The sequence below is a fragment of the Lissotriton helveticus genome, chromosome 9, assembly GCF_964261635.1.
Source record: "Lissotriton helveticus chromosome 9, aLisHel1.1, whole genome shotgun sequence".
Lineage (NCBI taxonomy): Eukaryota > Metazoa > Chordata > Amphibia > Caudata > Salamandridae > Lissotriton > Lissotriton helveticus.
In genome coordinates this window covers 376,071,224-376,093,898 of record NC_136070.1, presented here as the reverse complement: position 1 = coordinate 376,093,898, position 22,675 = coordinate 376,071,224, and the positions used below count along the sequence as shown (strand labels likewise).

Genomic DNA, 22,675 nt, shown 5'->3' with positions numbered 1-22,675 from the left:
TTTGATGTAGCATTTTGACAGACACAGTTTTATTTTCTAATTCTTTTAATCCTTAGCCTGAATGTCTCTTTGGCTACTAGTGTAAAGTTGCCTATCCGTCATAGTGCTAGGCACTACACCCCAAGACAAGATAGGAGCACCTCTCTGGTCACTCACGTACAACACCAAAACACTTCCTACTTAAGGTTACAACAAATACACCAGGCCAACCACACCCCCCCCCCCCATTGTGTAGAATGCTTCCCATCTTGAAATATGCTTTGCCCCCCAATAACGTGGTATGAGTCACTATATAGATGCTACAGTACCATACCAGACTTGCCAACTTTGAGATAATTCTCACCATGTAAGAGAAGGGGAATTAAATGGGCAGATCTGCGGAGAGGGCATTGCCTTAAACCCAATACTCTCATGAGGCCATGGAGACTGGGTGGGGGTTTGTTCTGAGCTCCAGCCCCGCTCCCTCCAAAAAAACATAAACATAACCAAAAGGCTCCCTATGATGCCCTGGGAATGTTGTAAATTTGTCCTGCCCCTCATCTCCAGACATCAGGTGCACCCAGCCACTAAACAGGAGCTGGAAACCCTCTCTGCACAGAGGTTTAAGATTATATTATCTCCCATCATGTCATATCGGCTACTCACTGAGAGACTGTGTGAGCAGAACCAATATTGTATGATACACAGTGACATCTTAAGGATTTGTAGGACCATGGGCAATATAAATTGGGGCCCGTGTTTGAAACATCTCCTAAGAAAGAGGTTGAGAGAGATAGTTGAGGTAGAGAATTTTATGTGTTTGTATGAGAGAGAAAGAGATAGACTGAGAAGAGTTGATAAGAGAGGCAAAGGGGAAGAGGTAGAGAAATAAGGATAGTAGGAAAGGAATAAGATATTTAGAGAACAGGAGTAGAATGAGTTAAAGAGGAGGCGGGCAGGTGAAGTAGTGAACTAATGGCAAGATGAATTGAGAAGTTAGGTAGTCAGAGAGAGAATGGCGGGGTAAAAAGAGGTGAGGTAGAGGTAGGTGTGAGATCGAGAGAAAATGGGATGGTGAGGGGGGAAAATGGGCCAAGAGAGTAGTAGGAGGAGGTAAAGTAAAGGAGGCATGGTTAGAGAGAGAGAAATGTGAGTTAAAGCTAGAGATGAGTCTATGTGAGACGTGCAGTAGATGGAGGAGCGATACACTGACTCTAGACTGGAAAAGAGAGGTAAGATACAGTTAGGGAGTTGAGATAGGGAATAGAAAATGATAGGTACAGATGTAGTCAATGAAAGTGATTGAGGGGCAAAGCCACAGAAAAGAGCTAGAGGAAGATGGAGTTGAGTGAGTTATCTTGGGTATGTAGAAAGATGTGAGGTAGAGAGAGTTGAGGTAGAGCGGATGAAGATACACAGAGAATGATAGATCAAGAGGTTAAGAAAGATGGTTAGTGTAGAAGAAGTGAGGTGAAGTAAGGAGAGAGCAATGACAAAAAGATTACTTTTCACTTTAGGTGCCACCAGCTGCCTAAGAGTGTGAGAATTAAGGCTAGGCAGGCCAGGCATACACACTAGGGAGCATATTTTATATTTTTACTACAACACAGTGCAGCAATCATAGCAGCTGAGCTGCCTTGCGCAAGGGGGAATGGGGGAGAAAGCATAGTAGAGGGTGCATAAATAGCTACCAAGCATCCCGTAAAACCTTTGGACCATGGTGTGTTGTTTTGCATGGAATATGTACTGGAAACATATTCTTCACGTACAAAATCCTATGCCTAGACATTGTATGTGTGCTGTACAGTGCAGACCATACGCAATGTGTGTAATGTTTGAAAAAATGAGAACAGTTCTTCATGTTAGTGCCTGCTTCAAGGTTGGTTTTATGAGCACTGTTATTATGGCAGGAATTTCTACTTTCCCCTCTAATATTAAATGGGGAGCTCTTCTAAGGTGTTGGCCCAGCGGAATAGACCACTTTCTCCAGCCCTTAGAGCGTCTCGGTTGACACATGGCGGCCCAGTATGTTTTGGCAGATCTGACAGAAAATTATGCCCATTATTACAGAGCTGAAAGAAGGTCTACCATCTATTTTAGACCTCGTCCTCCAGAAAAAGTTGTTTAATATACTTACCCCAGAAGTAAAAAATAAAAAACATTACATCACTTCCTCACCTAGGGTACAATTGCATAATAAGGACCCCATAGATCCCTTTCGATTTTTAGGTGGTAACCATAACCGGAAGTACATTTGATCTTAATTGATGACAACCACTTCTTTCTTTATGTAAATACACAATGTCCACCTAGGCTTCTCTGTCTACAAACAAAGTCGTCAATGGGAGCTTTGCTACAGGAGTCGGACTATTGAAGATGAGTTTTGCTGCGATAGAGAAAGGGTAGACCAAAAGACCAATTAACTTATGCACTCTAGAATGAAGACATTTGGCAACCATTCCGCACCTATTAACTATCGCTCACAGCTCAGTCACAAGACTCACGCTCAGGCACATCAGTGCTCCCCTCCCCTACACCCTAACTATTAATCGTTCGTCTAGGACCCCTTCCCATCCTCCCGTCTCCCATACCTCCTTCAGGCGCATTTGCGCTTGCGATACAATGGAGAGAAGACCTTCACAGACACCTTCACCCTCCTCCCCTTCACCTGCCCAGTTCGCATCTCCTTGCCTTTTTCCCCCTACAATGTATGGTGCCCTTTAGTGGCGTGACATAGGCCCCCGCAGCCCCTGAGCTACAAGGGACCACCTCAGCACAGTACCTCTGCCTGACGGCTCCTAACTGACTCCGGAGGGAGTCACTCCATGTAGTTTGCAAGGACCACCTCAAGTTTAAATATGTTAGTGGTGCCCCTCATTTGAGCCTGGGAGTTATCCCATCTCCACTCATGCATTACGGAACATCTGGCATCAGCGACCTTCTTCTTCTTCACACTGAGGAATCAGTTACTTCCTATTACTAAGTTTTTTCCTTTCCTTTTTCTGTTTCTTCTTTTCTGTTGTGTGGATTAATTTGTTACGACCTGAAATGGCACACATTGGCTGTAGGGTACCCTCTTCATTACATTTGAATACTGTAACCCAATGGCCAATACCATCTCATCTTATTTTCTATATTACCATGCTGGTATGCCTAAGTCAAGTCTATTCTCTTTTGAAAATAAATAAAAACACTTAAAAAAAATACTTATGCATTTTCTAGTATGGCGTTGAAAAGAACAAACTGAAAAGGACTCGCAGATTTTGTCATCAAACTGTCTATTTGTAGAACAAATTCAGTCTTCTGTCTTCTTCTGGTTTACAGGATGATTCAGAGATTCCATTCACGGAAGACGATTATCGGCGAAGGAAAGCTCACCCTAATTTCAAAGACCATCTGGCAGTAGAAAAAATTGTTATCAAACTTGGAAAAACTGTACGTATCAACAGCACAGAAAATATTAAAAAAAGTATAAAGTACCAAATGTCCTAATGGGTGAAATTATAGAGATAGTTTGTGTATATTCTGTAGAATGAAAATAAATATGTTTATGCAAACCAGCCATAGGTAACTTGAGACTGATTTTGTACAATATACTCCTTGGAATGACGGCAAGGATTTTAAAATTTTGGAATGGTGAACTGAAAAAAGAAAACGGCAAACTAACACTTTTAAATTTGAAAATATGTTGTGTTACATAAAGTTAATCTAGCAATTTGTAATACAGCGCACTAACAGTCTCTAGCGATTGATTTTCCTAACATCGTCGAACAAAATTAAATTAATTAAAATATTTATCAAAACAATCATTGACAGATATTAAACCTTGGGAATTCCAGGGCTATTGTCATCATTGTGCTGTTATGATGGTACATAAACTATTCATGGGTGATTTTAATTGATTCCATGGGAACGCCAGTGTTGTGTCGCAGAAAGATCCATAGTTGGCTGGGATTTTTCGTCAAACTGCCTCATTTTGAGTAGCTAACAAACCCTGATAATAGCTCAAACTCATGTTTGCGCAAAATTATTTGTGCTCATGAGTTCTGCATTACTTACTGCACAAGCAAGTGTTTGCCCACAAGGTTTTCAAACCATGCAAGTTAACACCACACATTTCAAGATTGTGCATCTCTGAGGAGGATTTTTTTAAAACATATTTTTATTGGCATTTAAAAGGTTATCAGGACAATTTGTAATACAAATACATTCAGTCAAGTGATATATAGCTGATGACATCGTTAGCGATATGTAAAGCTGATCGGTATGCAACGTGTCAACAGTTAGATAGTTGGAGCTGTGTAAATGCCGGAAAGAACAGGGATATAATAACTGGGGAGAGGTTCATGGAGTTACTGGGTATAGGTATCAGATGTGGTGTCTGGGTGTCGTGAGTCTCACAAATTAATGCAGCAATACACTATAGAATTGTGGGGAGGATTGCATGCAAGCCGGTTACAGAGTCCGACCACCTATTGTGATGTAGCGCGCGGTGCGGCTGGCAGCATCACGAATGTGTCATCGGGGGAGGTCGAATGTTTGTGGTTGTGGTCTGCGCAGGTGGTTGGGGATCTGCTGGGATGGGCGCGCCGGCGCCCAGATCGTCATTGGGTGATGATTGCTTGAAGCGGTGTAACAATAGGGCCCACTCCATGGGGATGGGGTGTTTACGTATCCCCTTTACTTCTTCCTCACGTAACGTCTCCTCCTCTGAGGCCGCCCATATATGCATTGCTCCCACCCATGCCGCAAGCGGGGGGCCTGTTGGGGATCGCCAGTGCATGGTTATGCTCCTTTTAGCTAGTAAAACGGCCAGCGAAGTGAAGCGAAGGTGCACTTTGTGTTACTTCTGTGTGCGAAATATGCCTAGCGCGCTAGCTTCCCACTTGTTGAGGTATTTGAGCCCTGTGAGGTCTCCCAGGGTTCCATGAATAGTTTGCCAGAAGGATCGGATGGTGGGGCAACTCCAAAGCATATGATGAAAGTCTGCATCCCGCGATTGGCATCTGGGGCAAAGGAATTGTGTGTCGGGGTAACATTTTTGCAGGCGTGCCGGTGTTAGATACGATCTGTATAGTCTATAAAATTGTATGTTTTTGAAGTGTGCGTTTCTGGAGGCCTGTTTGGGGTATTCGAGGGCCCTGGCCCACTCATTCTCATGCAGTGGACGTCCGATTTCATTCTCCCAGGTGGTGCGTAAAGTCGTTAAGGGTTTGTGCGTGAGTTCCCAGAGGGCTTTATAAAGCCATGTGACTAAGTGTCGCCCCACTCCCATGTGCAATACCGCATGTATGACCGGATGTGTGGTTGGCTTCCCGGCCACGAGATTGTGATATGGACGGTAGCTCTCGAGGAGTTGTCGGTACAGCAGGAACTGGCCCGGGGGAGACCGTACTCATCGATAAGGCGTTGAAAGGATTTGACCTGTCCATCCTCAAATAAGGACTCTATGTTGGTAATCCCACAGTCTGTCCATGCGGTGGGCATGTTAGCCGTGTAATGGTTTTCGCATTTGGGCCATCCGACTAGCGCGATCATAGGGGAGTAAGGGGATGTCCCCGGTGACAGGCGATGCACTCTTAGCATGCACTGGCGTGCTACTGTTACTTGTAGGGGGTATGTACGCCTTGGCTTTGTACCAGGTAGCAGAAGGCGAGTAATTTCTGGGATAGATATTCGACCAGTCATGGTATGCGTCACATTGGTGTCTCTGCCTGCCGTCCAACAAGACAACCATTGAAATTGTGCCGCTAGGAAATAGGACTCGAATGATGGGGCTCCCAGTCCGCCCTGTGTGGTAGGTAATTGCAGTGTCTTCAACGCTATTCTATGTCTACTAGGGCCTCAGATTAATGTGCTTAGAAGCGAGTTTAGGTCACGAAAGAAAGTTCTGGGCGGGATCACTGGTAAATTTGTGAAGTGGTATAACAACCGGGGGACTATTATCATTTTTGCGAGAGCCACTCGGCCGATCGGGGCCAAAGGGAGGCTGCTCCAGAATCCGATTGCCGATCGAATGCCAGCCAGCGCCCTACGGTGATTAACCTCAAAGATGTCGGTCGGGGAATGGTAAAGGCGTATCCCAAGGTAACGGGGGGCCCCCGCACTCCAGGCCACCCTCCGGTTGCCCATCCATATGTCTCGGGGGGGCAGATTCGGATGGAGGGGGTACACTGTGGATTTGTCTCAGTTTACCTTCAGTCCAGAGGCCTCCGCGAATTCTGTGAGTGTCGCCCAAATAGGTGTCAGATCGTCCGTGATGTCCCGTATGTACAGTAAGAGGTCGTCTGCATACATGGAGACGCTGTGCACGGTTTCTGCGATGGGAATGCCCCAGTGTGTGCCCTCTTGCCGCAGTCAAATGGCTTATGGTTCGACCGCGAGAGCAAAGAGGTGAGGCGAGGCGAAAGGGCACAGCCCTGCGCCGTGCCCTTTTGTACCTCAAATGCCGCCGAGATACGTCTCCCTATACGGACACGCGTGGTGAGTTTAGTGTAGAGAAATCTGGTATACGCTAAAAGGATGGGACAGACATTTGTTCGTTGCAGGACTGAAAATAAATACTGACAAGTGAGGGTATCGAATGCCTTTTCAAGGTCCAGGATAAGGCAGGCTGATCGGGGATATGCATCTCTCACTTGATCCTGGACATGAAAAAAGCGGCGTATATTCTGAGACGTGTTCCTGCCGGGGACGAACCCACTCTGATCCAGATGGATCAGGGGCCGTATAATTTGTGCGTATCTGTCCGCCAGTATCTTCCCGAGGATTTTACAGTCGGTGGAGAGGAGCGTAATGGGACGGTAAGATGCCATGTGTTGCGGGTCGCGATGTAGTTTTAGGAAGGTAACAATTACCGATTCCCGCAGGGATTTCGGCAACTCCCCTTGTTCAAGCGCGGTCGCGAACATCGTTACTAACCGAGGGACTAACAAGGGGGAGAAGGTCTTGTAATACTCCAGCGAGAGCCCATCTAGTCCCGGTGCCTTGTTGCGGATCAGGGCATGTAATGCTTGGGTAATGTCGGTGGATGTTAGCTCCGTGTCCAGTGTCGTCCTATCTGACTGCATAACCTTGGGGACTGTCAGGGCGTCTAGAAAATGATCTATTATGGCCTGTTCGGTCGGGGTCGGGTGACTATATACCTCAGCATAGTAATGTCGAAACGCTAGGAGGATCTCGTCCTGGGACCGTACCAAAGCACCCCGATGGTCAATGACCTCCGTTATAAGTTTCAAGTCCATGTCCTGTTTGGCCAGCCACGCTAGCAGCGTGCCCGTTTTATCCCTCTCTTTATGCATCCGGGTGGCATATGTTCTGAAATTATACCGACGGAGATCAGCGCAGGCCGCTTGGTATTCTGTTTTGGCCTTGGCCATGAGAGCTACCCTCTCCTCAGACAGATCGTCTCGTTTAGTGGCCGTGGCGAGGTGCTGCTCGGCTTTAGTGAGCGCCCGTTCTAACGTACGCTTGACCCCTGTTATTTGTTTAATACATTCTCCCCGGGCCACTACTTTGAATGCGTCCCATTCCACCAATGCTGACGATGCTGTGCCCGCATTGTGAGTGAAGTAGTCCTGGATGCTTTGCCCCTGATCGTGTTAAAGACTTGATCTGTTAGACAATCTCGGGGTAGACGCTAGGTAGGGACTGGGGTGTGCGGGGGCCTCATCTTAATCGCAATATATGGGCATCATGGTCCGATACGATCCTTCCCATGTAGTCCGTGTGCAAAATGTTAGGAAGCACCGCCGCAGAGCATAAGAATCTGTCTAATCGCACCCGCAGGTTATGTGGGATGGAGTGAAACAAGTATAGTCGGGTTTGTAAGTGGTTCAGTCGCCATGCATCCGTGAGTGCCCAGTGTGTGACCCAGGCCCGGAATCTCTCAGTTTGCTTGTGGGCGGGGGAGTGTTTGGGCGGAGGGTGGGAGCGATCCAAGGTAAGGTCTAGTGTGCAATTGTAATCACCCCCTAGGATCCATGGGATGGAAGTAAATTGTGCTAGGATCCCAGTGAGACGGTCCCAGAACTTGTCCTGCTCTACATTCAGGGCTTATATGCTACCTAAGAGCACTGCTTGTCCGTCTAGAAGCCCTTCAAGTAGGGCGTATCTGCCTTCTTTGTCCACCACCCGCCTGAGTTCCTGGAATGGAGTCCCCGGCCGAACCCAGATCAGGGCACCACGTGCATATGCGGAGTATGTCGTGGCACATATTGTGCCGCGCCATTTAGTTTGAAGTTTGCCTACCTCGGTGGCAGTGAGGTGCGATTCCTGGAGGAATGCAATCCTGGCATTGTGTCTAACAAGGGGGAGAAGGTCTTGTAATACTCCAGCGAGAGCCCATCTAGTGCCGGTGCCTTGTTGCCAGGCAGGGCATGTAATGCGTGGGTAATGTCGGTGGATGTTCTCTCCATGTCCAGTGTCGTCCTATCTGTCTGGTAACCTTGGGGACTGTCAGGGGGTCTAGAAAATGATCTATTATGGCCTGCTCGGTCGGGTTGGGTGACTATATACCTCAGCATAGTAATGTCGAAACGCTAGGAGGATCTCGTCCTGGGACCGTACCAAAGCACCCCGATGGTCAATGACCTCCGTTATAGGTTTCAAGTCCATGTCCTGTTTGGCCAGCCACGCTAGCAGTGTGCCCGTTTTATCCCTCTCTTTATGCATCCGGTTGGCATATGTTCTGAAATTATACCCTCTCCTCAGACAGATCGTCTCGTTTAGTGGCCGTGGCGAGGTGCTGCTCGGCTTTAGTGAGCGCCCGTTCTAACGTACGCTTGACCCCTGTTATTTGTTTAATACATTCTCCCCAGGCCACTACTTTGAATGCGTCCCATTCCACCAATGCTGACTATGCTGTACCCGCATTGTGAGTGAAGTAGTCCTGGACGCTTTGCCCCTGATCGTGTTTAAAGACTTGATCTGTTAGACAATCTCGGGGTAGACACTAGGTAGGGACTGGGGTGTGCGGGGGCCTCATCTTAATCGCAATATATGGGCATCATGGTCCGATACGATCCTACCCATGTAGTCCGTTTGCAGAATGTTAGGAAGCACCGCCGCAGAGCATAAGAATCTGTCTAATCGCACCAGCAGGTTATGTGGGATGGAGTGAAACGAGTATAGTCGGGTTTGTGGGTGGGTCAGTCGCCATGCATCCGTGAGTGCCCATTGTGTGACCCAGGCCCGGAATCTCTCAGTTTGCTTGTATGCGGGGCAGTGTTTGGGCGGAGGGTGGGAGCGATCCAAGGTAAGGTCTAGTGTGCAATTGTAATCACCCCCTAGGATCCATGGGATGGAAGTAAATTGTGCTAGGATCCCAGTGAGACGGTACCAGAACTTGTCCTGCTCTACATTCGGGGCGTATATGCTACCTAAGAGCACTGCTTGTCCGTCTAGAAGCCCTTCAAGTAGGGCGTATCTGCCTTCTTTGTCCACCACCCGCCTGAGTTCCTGGAATGGAGTCCCCAGCCGAACCCAGATCAGGGCACCACGTGCATATGCGGAGTATGTCGTGGCGCATATGGTGCCGCGCCATTTAGTTTGATGTTTGCCTACCTCGGTGGCAGTGAGGTGCGATTCCTGGAGGAATGCGATCCTGGCATTGTCATTTTGTATATGAGAATACAGCATAGCGTTTGCTCGGCGTATGGAGGCCTCTGACATTGAGTGTAAGGATACTAATATCAGTGTGCTGCGCTGTTGTTGTCATGTAAAGTTTTCAGTGCACTCAGGAGGGGTGTAGCTACCGGAGCCTCTGAACCTGTAATTCCCTAGTTGGGTTGAGTGCTCACGCGACCCATCATCTTGCTCTCTGTAGTGTAACGGGTACCCTGCCATGTACCGTACCATGAAGGGGGTGGGACAGAACTGAACCGGGGTAGTAACCTGTGAAACTGGGGTCAGGAAACAGTCCCAATACCAAGGACCCATCGTTGGAAGCGATGCGTCCAAACCGATTCCCCCTCAAGGGGGGGGGAGTGTAACAATATGCTGCTGGGGTGGCAGTGTGTCCGCGCGAGGTAAAGCGCTGATCGGGCCTATGTAGTATCGGGGGGGGTCGCATTAGAGCTGTTATGATATGGCCGTATTACATATGCGTAGCAAGTGAGTCCAGATTACGCCGGTCCTCATGGCGATTTCAGTGAGATCTTCTCATGTCGAAAGGGTGCTCATTTGCCCATCCAAGATTGCGTCAGCCGTCTGAGGGGTGACATGGGTAGGTGTGACGGAGTCCCTGCCAGATAGTGTTCCTTCGCTGTCGTTCTCTCCTTCCGATGAAAATACGTGGGGGGGGTCAATCAATGTCCTGCAGTAGGGGGGATGCACGCAGATCGATCACTGCCTGTAGTGCTTCCCGCCGTTTTTTCACAATTTGCGTCAGGTCCGGAGAGTCCTGAGAGAATGATCCGGTCCCCGGAGTCGCCCCACCACGTTGATACTTCGGGCCGCGTCTTCTGGGTCTCGGTGGTTTGGGATTGGGTTGTGCGCAGTCTCAGCTCTAGTTTGCAGTGGACAGTGCTGATCTGCCCAGTCGAGGGCTTCTTCGGCAGTGGTAAAGAAGATGGCGGAGCCTTTATACAGGACCATGAGGCGCGCTGGGTAGAGCAAGGAATATTGGACATTGTTCGCCCGTAGCCGCCGTTTCACGTCCAGAAAGGAGGACCTTTGTTGTTGCACTGCTCGTGCATAGTCGGGAAAGATCATTATTTGTCTGTTTTCCACGTGTAAGGGGCTGGCCAGGCGGGCCGCAGGCAACACCGCGTCCCTGTCAAGAAAGTGTAGAAACTTCGCCAGCATCGGTCTCGGGGCGGCTCCTGATGGCGACTTGCGAGCCGGGACCCTCTGGGCGCGTTCAATGGAAAAGAATGCAGTTTTGTCTGTCACCGGGGTAAACGATTTCACCCACTTTTCCATGTAGTCCAGCGGGTTTGATCCCTCAATTCCCTCCGGCAGACCCAGCACGCAGATGTTACAGCGTCTCGAGCGCCCCTCCAAATCATCTGTGCGCTCTTCCATGATGGTTAGACGGTGGAGGACATCCTGGAGCGTCTTTTGGTGCGCCTTGACTGTGGGTTGTAGGTCGGCTAGCGTTTTCTCTCTGTCTTTCACTTTGTCTGCCAATTTGCGATGGTCATCACGGATTAGGCTGATGTTGGTCACCAATGTGCCCAGCCGCTCCTCCATAGATAGCCTGGAGAGTTCGATGGCGGCCAATACCTCGTCCAATTTATCAGACACCGATGGGTCAGCCTGGGACGCGTTAGCATGTGTCCATGCCCGAGTATTCAGCATGTTCTCAGGGGCTGTCTCCGGAACTGACGTTTGCTGCGTCGCCCTTGGTTTCCCCATGTTGTTGAGCGCGAAGCCGCCGCGAGTTGCAGGGCGTAGCGAGGAAGGCCCGTTGGGGGAGCCCCCCTCCAGACAGGCGGTCCGTGTAATGGGCCCGGACCCACCGGGGACAAGGTCGTATCAATCTCACCTACATCCAGCCAGGAACGGGGAAAGGGCTCGCTAAGATGGACTTAATATGGTCAGAGTTGGGTGTCGCCCAGCAAGGGCGTCGCGCACTGTCCCAGGGGGCAAGTAGCGTGGAGGCTGCAGGCAGTTCAGGGGCCGGGTCTTGTGGCTCTATGAAGCGGCTTGGCACGGCCTGGTGCGATCTCTCTCCACCACAAGTCCAGTTTCGCGGCGGCTACAGGCCAATAGGGTGCACAGCGGGGGGAGCTCTCCGCGGAGGGACAGGGCAGCTCCGCTCACCTTCGTTTTCGGGCCAGTGGACGCCTCCCGGACGTTTTCTGCTGCAGCTCCGTCACGCGCGAAGATCCTCGGGCGCCATCTTTGGGTCAGGCAGCCCGTTCAAGGAGGCTCCCCCCGGGAGACACGACCGGCCCGGTGATCACTGACAGTTCCCAGCTCCCAAGTACCGGAGGAGAGGGGGGAGGTTGCCGGCCGGGCACCCTGCTTTGTAGATTGCTGGTGCGGGGCAGCGTTCTCAGCGATGAAGGGCCCTTTTAGGCAAAATGGCGGGTCCTCGCCTGCCCCACGTCTCCTCCTGCAGCAAGGTGGGGGCAGCGGTAGGAACGTTCTCCGGAGTGTGGCCCCGTTGTGCACCCTCTCGCCTTAGGCAGCACCCGCCGCCGGGCACCGGTCAAATGAAGGCAGGCCAGCTCCCGGGGGCGCACTATCGGGGGTATGCGGGCGCCATCTTGCCGTGCGGCGCCAGAGTCCAGATGCCAAGAGTACTCAGGCTGGGCGCTGAATTTCCAGGGTTTGAGGATCGCCGCATGTACAGGGCGAGTTCAGATTCAGGAAATTGTTTTCCGTGCTCCAAACGACCCCTGGAAACAGGCAGTATGCTGGCCCGATCACGGAACCTCACCCAGACACAGCCGCCATCGTGGCTTGCTTAGCCACGCCCATCTCTGAGGAGGATAAACAGTCTTTTACCACAATAGCTGTCAAATTTCAAAGGACAGAAACTCCGAATGGTGTGGCAGTTGCGCACCGAGTAAATGCCACACCCATTGGTGTTATTTACTTACTTTGTGTGCAAGTACTACTCTGTATTAACCCAAGACTCAAAATTATTAGGTTCACAGTCAAGCCAAAGGCAAAAATTAAAAAAATGTTGTAGGATGTTGTCATGTAAAAATTAAAAAATGTTGTAGGGTGTTGTCATAGTTTCTTTGTGTAATATCCAATCAACATCTGAAATTAGAATACAAGCAACTGGAAAATAAATTCTCCCACCTTTGAAAAAGAATCCAGCTGCTGCATTGTATTTTACTTCTATACACCACCACCATATTACTTTTAGCTTGTACTTGTGATCCAAAGAGATGTTGAATGGGTGCTGATGTGTATTTCAGTATAACTTTGAGCATAGCAATTCTCATTAAGATATATATATATATATATATATATATATATATATATATATATATATATATATATATATATATCGTGAGCAAGGCTTCATTGCCGAAACATGTTGTTGGAGGAATAAACGCCCTGAAATGATTTCTGGCGTCACATTGCGTTTTTGAGAGCGTACGATATTTGGAATCCTTTGGAAAATTTGAATTCCGGCGTGCTTCGCCGGCGTGTGCGCCAACTCCAGCGGGGCCCAAAGCAATCGGAAGGAGCTTCTAACGTGGTAATATATATATATATATATATATATATATATATATATATATATATATATATATTCATTCATGTGTGTGTGGTGTGTGGGTATATATATTTATATATTTATATATATCTCGCTTCTTTCCTTTTTATTTCAGAAAAACAATACCAGGCCCAATTCCTTTTCAGCGTGTTGTTTGTTTATTTCAAACAGCGAAAGACGCCCGACGCATTTCGGAGCGGCTGCTCCTTGATCACGGGTTACACAACGTTTCTTTCCACCATTACCATATAGTGCATATAATTTCAAACATAGTGGTAGGACTACAATATCAGTCACATTACTTTGCAAACTGGCTTCCATTTTGGAATGGTCATTTCATCTTCTGCATTTACAATTCTTACATTAGTTATTAATGTCACATATTAGGTGAATTATTTTAAGTTACAGCAAGCATAATTTCAACATGATTGCACATTAGATAATATTGTTTTCACATAGTTCAATTCTGCCCCAGTAGGCTAATAATGTCCTCCGCCAAAATTTATATTGGTGCCAGTGGGCATGACTCACGTGAATACTATCACATCTCAATATATTAACTTTTTTAGCTTTTTTAAACTTATCAATGACCACGATATTTCAGCTCTTTTGTATTCATCTTCCTTGCATGATTCTGATTTTGTTTCATACAGAGATAAAAATATAAAGTGCATAATTAAAATCAACAAACTGGTAAACAAAAGGATAAGAAGAGAGTGCCACATTCTTATAGTTACATCAAGTTTGAAAGAACATTTTAGCCTAAGTGAACAGATAGTTCCTCGTCTTTATTCAGACCCTCTGGGTGCATGGTTTCATATTTTATGACCATCTTAGATTCTAGGCATCGTAGTTGCCACACTCTGTTTCCACCTCTCTCAGAGATCGGGATTCTATCTAGAGCACAAAACTTTAGCAGCCTTGCATCTTTGTTATGGCTTTCTTTAAAATGCCTTGCTATAGGATATTGCTTGTCCTCTTTTGTAATCGCTTGCATGTGCTCTAAAATGCATTTTATAACTTTATTAATTGTACTTCTGATATAAATCAATGAACACGGACATATCAGAGCATAAACACAGAAATCAGAATTGCATGTTAAATGCTTTTGGATAACAAATAGCTTCAGAATTTTGGATAGCTCTATTTGTTTGCAGTTGATACTGATTTTGCACGCTTTGCACTCTCCACAAATAAAAAATCCCTCAATCTGATTAAAATTCATTGGGTATTGTACCGTACTGGTGCATAAAATGTCTTTAAAAAAAATGCATTTTCTGAAGGTAATCTTGGGATTTTCTCCTACCACTTTACTCAGTGTGTCATCAGTGTTCAGAACTTGCCAGAACTTTTTAAGACCTCTTTTTACCTCCCGTGACTGATTACTAAAAGATGTTATAAATCATATAGGTTGTACCTCACTGTCATCTTTTATTTTTATGTTCACTAACTCATTCCATTTCGCTGTTCTCACTTTTTCATTTGCTTGTTCTATTATTTTTTCAGAATAGCCTCTTTCTCTGAATCTCACTTTCATCACCATCATTTCTTCATTGAATGTCTACTCAGAGCTACAATTTCTCTTAGCCGTGAGGAGTTCCCCATATGGTATGCTGTTAATTAAATTCACCAAATGACAGCTGCTAACATGTAATAAGCTATTTCCCCCTGGTTTTTTTGTGGAATAATAGAGTCTCCAATTTTTTATCAACCACTCTTATTTTCACATCCCAAACTTTTTTATTCAGGATTTCCACAAATTCAATGGCTTCTTTTTCAGTTCCTCTCCAGATACAAAGTATATAATCTATATATCTTGCCCAGAGGACTACATGTTGGGTAAAAGCCTTGATGTTATTCGCCACCTGCTCCTCCCTCCAGCCCAGCTATAGTCCTGCGTAATGGGGGGCAAAGCAGGTCCCCATTGCCGTTCCCTGGGTTTGTTTATAGATTACATGATCAAAGATGAAGAAATTGTTTGTCAAACATGTATATATCATGTCTTAAGAGCATTTCTGTATGCATTCAATAGGACACAGATTGTTTTTTTTAAAAATGTCGACTTGCTTTCATACCCGAATCATGTGGTATGCAAGTAGCAACTATTTACATCCAAATCCATCAGCAGTTAATCATCTTCCCCGCCAATGTTGTTAATCACCTGTAAGAAGTCAACTGTGTCCCTTACATATGAAGCAAGCGCTAGCACAAAAGGTTTTAAGAAGTAATCTATATTATTGGAAGTATTTTCATAAAGACTACCCATAGATGAATTTTCGGCAACATATACATTGCAGGTACCCTTGGAAACTCACACTTCAAATATTTATACTCATCAGTTGATATTAGATTCTCATTTTTCCATTGTGTTAGATTAGCTTTGTACCTTTCATTGCTCTTGTCATAAATTGACCTGTCAGTTTTTCATAGTTATTTACATCAATTAGCTGTCTAATGCCTTCCTTTAAATACATTTCATATACATTTTGGCAGAGGACATTATTAGCCCACTGGGGCAGAATTGAACTATGTGAAATCAATATTATCTAATGTGCAATAATGTTGAAATTATGCTTGATGTTACTTTAAATAATTCACCTAATATGTGACATTAATAACAAATGTAAGAATTGTAATTGCAGGAGGTGAAATTACCATTCCAAAATGGAAGCCAGTTTGCAAAGTAATGTGACTGATATTTGCCTTCCCCCTCCTTTTTTTCTGACCTTGTTTTTGTTGACTCTAGGACTCTGAGCACTTTACCATGGCTGAACAGTGCTAAAGTGCATGTTCTTCTCTCCTAAACATGCATATAATTTGTGTATACCTGATTGGATATTTGTTGAATCAGTAAGTCACTTGTAAAGTGGTATGCCATTTACTCAGGGCCTGTACTTGAAATGCTACTAGTGGCTGACCAGTGCTAAAGTGCATGTTCTTCTCTCCTAAACATGCATATAATTTGTGTATACCTGATTGGATATTTGTTGAATCAGTAAGTCACTTGTAAAGTGGTATACCATTTACTCAGGGCATGTACTTGAAATGCTACTAGTGGGCCTGCAGCACTCAGTATGCCAGCCACATAAGTAGCCTGTCAAACATGTCTAGGCTGTTCGGAATTCGGTTTAAACCGACTCTGCTCGATAGAACCCTACCGGATGAAAATCAGCTGACACCGTTTAAACCGAGTGTCACTGATTTTCATTGCTATTGCACCTTTTGGCCACTTGATGGCGCCAAAGCATTGCAGACCACACTGCAATTTAGGCCCGAGAAGCAAGCAGCTCAGAACGCGAGTCATTAAATCACTATTTCCACAAAACTTAATTTGGTTACGGGTGCCCAACATTTCTTGTGTACTAGTACAGGCCTGTACTTTAATGTGCTGACACCTGCTCATGCGCAATGCAGGCTGAGTCCACTCATCATCTGGCTGTTGTGTAAGTACATTACGGAGTACGTTGTTTCTTCACAGACGTGACGAGTTAATTTTGTCGTCTCCAAAACGATACTGCGTCTGTTTCACTACAACAGTGGTAAACCTCAGACGAAGTTGTTTTAAATACAAAACCAGGTGACCATGTTTTATTTAATGTACGTAATTGAAGAAACAATTAGTGCCTTTGCAAAGCTGTGTGACTGTCTGTTGTGCAGTGTCTATGTGACTGTCTCATCAGTAGGAGCATTTGTGGCTCCGCCAGTGCTAGTCATGTGATTTCAACCTTCGTGTATCTTCCTTCACTTAAAACGTCTTGTTTGCTCACTGCACATGGACAAGCTAGTGCAGGCCTAGTGGAAGGAATTTTGTAGCTCCTAACATGATATTTTGTTGTCTTGACACTTGATTTCTGATATTCACTATGCAAAGGCTGATGACCTTATGCAATACAAAAATAGAGGAAGCATAGTTACCGAACCATAAGTGTAAGATTGTCTTCATTTTGGGGGAAATTCACATAAACGCGGAGAGGGACTTGGAAATGTGCCGCACTTGTATATTTTTAGGCATAAACCTGAAGCCTTTAACCCTACGTGATTTATGGAGCAGGTTTACGGTTCTAAGTAATGAACTTGGATGAACTTTACAAAGGGTGACGTTTTGTAGACTTTAAACAAGGATAAACAAAGAAAGTGTGTACAAAAACGACTGAGTTGGTAGTACTTCCCTCATGAAGGTATTTGCGGCAGTTTATTAGGAGTACTCAATGCCAGTAAATACACGCTGACTTTGTCACTTCAGGGTACTGTACTCATCGTCGAAGGATTCGCAGTAGTGCTAAATAGAGGCTTTAAGATAACAGTTGACGGCAGTGCAGATTTCTGTGTGATGTTTATTCTTTGAGTTATCCCAGTACAATCTGCGCATATTATTGTGTAATGTGGTGTTTGTAGGGCGCTAACCCAGCTGAAAGTCAGTGAGTACTGTCAGAGGTGCAACTAGAGCCAAAATTCGGGGCGGGCTACTACACATTTCGTGTGTGTGTGTGGGGGTGGGGTGGCGGGCGGGGGTGGGAGGGCTGACTCTCCCAGCAATATGCAGAGTGTAGCTACAGGGGCTGTAAGAAGGGGTGAAAAACAACAAAGCCTCGTTAGCAATTGAATGGTCTTTTAAAGACCTGTGAAGTACTGGGGTGCGGCTGCAATCAGACGGTCACCAGCCTGTGAAGATGCCTCAGCCAGGCTGACACACACAATGGGGTGGGGGGTGGGTTGAGTGGGGGGGGGGCAGCACATTGCTTAATTTGTAAAAAAATAAAGTCCTGGTGCTCAACATTTTTTTTCGGCGGCTGCAGCCACTTCTCCCAGTTGTCCGCCCAGCTATCTTCCTGGCACAACATCAATACACATTCATCAAGCCTAAACAAGAGGGGCAGACTGTGCAGGCATGCCATGCTGTCAACCAGCTGGATCTGTTATATTTTGAAGTAGACGAAGGCGTATGATGATATCCGTAAAGGCTTTGTAAACATGTGTGCCCAACTCCCATCCACACAGGAGTCAGCAGAAGATGAACAGTGGGTGCTGTGAAACATGCTGGCTCACTCCGATACTGGTGTAATACAGGCAGTGCAAGACCACCCAGCGCACATAACAATTGTGACCGCTACGTACATTTAACTCTCTTTACATAGATAGGTGCAAAAATGGACAACGTGGAAACAGTATTTGTGGCGTCCTTTTATTTTGCATTTCATGTTTACTGGCCGCTTTTACCACCACCTAGGAGCTACAAGGTGCAATATGTAAGCACAGTAGCACACACAATTTGCACTCAGCTCGCAAGTGCTACCAAGACCATTTTGCGCCTCTTTGTATTCTATCACCAGAGCCAGGCGACCGGAATGTAGTTATTTAACTTCGGCAAGAGAATCCTGGGAGATACGAATTCACACTTGTGAAAACTGGGGTGGATGTCGTTGCACTATACCTTCACTATGACATCATGCCAAATATGGCCACTGACTGCAGCGACAAGACAGCAGGAACATGTTTCACACAGCTTAAATATAGGAAATCTTCTCCCAGCAGGCACTGGGAGGAATGACTTCTTTACAGAGTGGACTGGAGGGCAGATGGATGGAGGAAATAAGAGGCGCTTCACATCGGACAGGTAACTGAGCCCTGTACAGACTGCCCAGGGCAGGAAGAAGTACTGTCACACACAGGACAGAGAAACCACATTCACTGCAGTACCCGCAGCATGACAGGCAGCCGGTCACCACAGGGTCTGGTGTCACGCTGGAGGGGCTGGAAGGGAAAGGGGCACACATGGGATGCATGAGGGGGCCAGGCACTGGCAAGTACATACAGCCAGACCTCTTGGTGCCAGCAGGCACAGGTTCAGCTCTGACGGGAATCCCCCACCTGCTCCTGGTATCCTCTGGCTGACAGGGAGCAGGTACCTAGACACACGCAGTAGCTGGCATCGGGGTGATGATGAACTCGCTGTAGTGCCAATACTGGGGCACAGCCAGCTAGCTTCTGGTACCAGAGTGATGCTGAGCTTACTGTAGTGAGAAGAAAACATGTATAGACACGGCCCTGTGAATTAAGTGCCGGTGCTGAGCACCGAAAACCACCGGCACAAATTAAGCACTGGGGCTGAAGCCCGTTGAGCCCAATGGGAGTTGCGCGCATGAGTACTATTATAGTGCAAATGTGATTTACATGCGAGCGAGAGGGGACTGCAAACTTTTTCATAGTTTTTCACACTGGACTTGAGCTGCTGTGTCATTCACAGGTCTTGCACCCCTTCGTAGAGCCCCTGCCCAATTTGGAATCTCGAGTTCCCTGTTTTATTTTACAATGCATGAGAAATGCCTAGCTATGATGCATACAAATGTTCCTTCACCGATCATGGCATTTCAAGTCAATGAAGCCTCACTTTGGTGCTCTGCACAAGTGTTAGATTCCTTCCATTAAGGGGAATTTTCTCCAGACTTTGAAAAGTACAGCTTAATTTTTGACTGCTTTAATACCTCTGAGGGCATATGCACCCAGTTCAACTCATATGTTGCAGAACCTATTCCAGAGAATGTCAACCTTCAGGTGCACCAGTATTGGTATGGAAAGCTACATCAGTGGCCAGAGTTGGCAAATTGTGTACTGGCTGTTTTGGCGTTGCCAGTCTCAAGTGCCAATGTCGAGAGAGCCTTTTCACAAATAAGTGGACATGGTAAGGAAAGAGAGAGTGTGAATGACCAAAGAATCATTGAAGAAATATTGTATGGTGTACTACTATAAATTCGATTTGTATAAATGTATTTGTACCTCATATGCACTGTACATACACTGTCTATAAACCAAGCATCAATGAAGAAAGCAAGCAATAATAAAAGCAAAGCGTTCTATAAACACCGGTAAAACACCGTTTCAGTTGTTTTGTATGGCGCGAAAATTAGTAACCACTGAAAAGCACTGTTTTTTTGAGGCATTGAAATCACTGGAAAACACTGAAAAAACACCACCAGAATTTACCAAAAATAGAAACGGAAAAAAGGAAAGCCTAAACATGTCTCAGGCCTGCCATCGCAGGGCTTTTGTGCGCTGTTTACTGCCACTTGACATGCCATTTAAAACCCCTTGCCAAGCCTTAAACTTCCCTTTTATTACATACGAGTCACCCATAAGGTAGGCCCTAAGTTATCCCTAAGAGTAGGGTGCCATGTAAGTAAAAATTAGGACATGTATCTGTATGTTTAACAAGTCCTGGTAGTGACAAACACCCACATTCGTTTTTCACTACAGTGAGGCCTGCTTCTCTCATAGGTTACCAATGATAATTCCTTAAAACACTTTTAAGATGTATTTCCTGATAAATGTTTCATATCTTTCGATTGGTAATGACAAATCCTCTTTACTGGTAACCTGATTTATTTTATTTTATTTTATTTATTTATTTAAACTTATAAGGCGCACAGCTACCCGCAGTGGGTTTCCCGGTGCCAAGGGACAGATTAAAGAAAGAAAGAACTGCCACGAAAACTTACTGAAGAAGACCACCCTAATCATTGCTGGAAGAACCAGGTTTTAAGTCCTTTGTGGAAGCGAAAAAGATCAGTTTCAGTCTTTAGGTTCACGGGCAAGGCATTCCAGGATTTAGGACCTAGATGAGAAAAAGATCGACCGCCCATCTTTACTAACTTAAATCTCGGAACAATGAAATCGCCTTTTCCCGAAGATCATAAGGAACGACTGGGCTTATAGGCCTGGATGAACCCTGTAGGTACTTAGGGGCTGAGCCTTGTTTAATCTTAAAAATGTGACATAGAGCCTTGAATTTTATTCGGCTCGTAATCGTAATTTATGTTTCATATCTTTAGATTGGTAATGACAGATCCCCTTTACTGGTATAATTGGATTTGGCATTACCAGTTTAGGAATGCCACTTTTAGAAAGTTCTCTGAAGAGGGTTTTCAAAATTAATTTACCCCACAGAGTAATACTAATCCAGTGTGGTAGCAGTTCCCTGACATAGGCCAAGCTGTAGGGCGGTTTAGGAATTGCCTTTTACGATTATCAGTATCAATATTCTGCTGGTGTAATATTTGTTATTTTTGTTCAATGTTTACATTTTTTGTATGTCACTTTTGATTACATATATGTTTTGGTCACAGTGTTTGTGCACTGAAATGTATTTGACTCAGACGTAATTTAAAATGTCTTTACAAATGTTTTGAAAATGTTAAAAAGAATGTGATTAATGACATTTGGAGTATAAGAATCTTTCCATCTTAGCTTTGGTCCATCTAAATAAATAGCGGTACACAAACTGATAGCCAGGTTGCTCTCCTTTTTTTCCACAATTACTATTATATGTCCATACCTGGCGTCGCTTGGACGAGAACCCCCCTTTTTTCACTTTTAGAAAGTTGGCATTTCTCTGCTCTTAGCTCATTGTGTGCCTTCCAGCCTGTCTCTAATACACGTCTGGGTTTGGTAGACAGCTACACGTTGTGCATTACCTCTAGACATCCACAAACACAAAACACTCAACTGCATTTATCTGCATACTGATGGCTCTTCCTGGGCAGAGGGAAGGGGAGGGACTGACACATACACTTTAATATGTAGGATCCTGCCTTCCGATTAAAGCATGGATTAGCTCCCCAAGGTTAGTCTGACAGACAGGACTGGACTGAAAGGGACCTGTGCACTTCAAAGACTTTTCTTTGAAGTCACCTCCACTTCAAAGGCACTTTTGGGTATAAGTGCTGGGTCTCTGGTCCCCTAAAGCCAGACACTTTTGGGCATGTAACCAAACATCACTGGCTCTACATCTGCACATTGCCAGAGGGACTGCTGTGCTGCCAGGAGGGACTGCCAGTTTGCTAACTGCTCTGCTGTCTTGACCCGCTGCTTGATGAGCTGCAGGAGAGACTGCCATTGTGTTACCTGCCTTGTTGTGCTGGCATGATACCTGCTACCTCTACATTGTGACTTCAAGTGTTCTCCATGGGATTCTTCGCTTGCCCCCTGTTCCTCGAAGTCTCAGGGCCATCAAATAATTCAGCGTCACCATGTGTCCTTTCAGCTAAACTCTGACAAGAAACTGAGTGTGCTGGATCGACTGCTTACTGTGTTCAACGACTTGTGCTCTGCTATGCACAGAGAGATTGCTTTTATCTTGCTCTTACTTTGCTCAGAATCAGCTCTTTAGTCATTCTGACTCGCTCTGCAACTGCCAGATCCACATCCCTGCTGCACCCCCAGTGGGGTGAATGTATGACATTGTTCTGCATTCTGTCCCTCAATTGTTCTTTTGGCATTTGTCACCTCCAGTGGCTGCAGTGTCTTTCAGCATGGCTCCATCATGACGCGTTGCTCTGGTGTCCAGGGGCGTGGTCAGAAGCACAAGGCATGTCAGCCTTCAGCGCACGCCAGAGCCACACAGTGCTCCTGACTTTGGCTGCCGCTGTTAACTCGGAGGAAGAACAGCACGACGATGTGGGTCCTGCTCACGGGGCCTGCTGCCACACCTTTCATTGGATTTGTGATGTTTCCCGAGTG

At 46.0% G+C, this 22,675-nt stretch overlaps 1 protein-coding gene across 2 annotated transcripts in view; it reads left to right on the top strand.

Moving 5' to 3' along the window:
* AK7 (adenylate kinase 7) overlaps positions 1–22,675 on the top strand; it is a 344,520-nt gene that overhangs the window by 212,947 nt on the left and 108,898 nt on the right. For both annotated transcript variants that reach the window (XM_078660128.1, XM_078660127.1), the window contains exon 5: positions 3,304–3,414. In XM_078660128.1, coding sequence (XP_078516254.1) covers positions 3,304–3,414 — 111 coding nt within the window. The remainder of the gene's footprint in view (positions 1–3,303; positions 3,415–22,675) is intronic.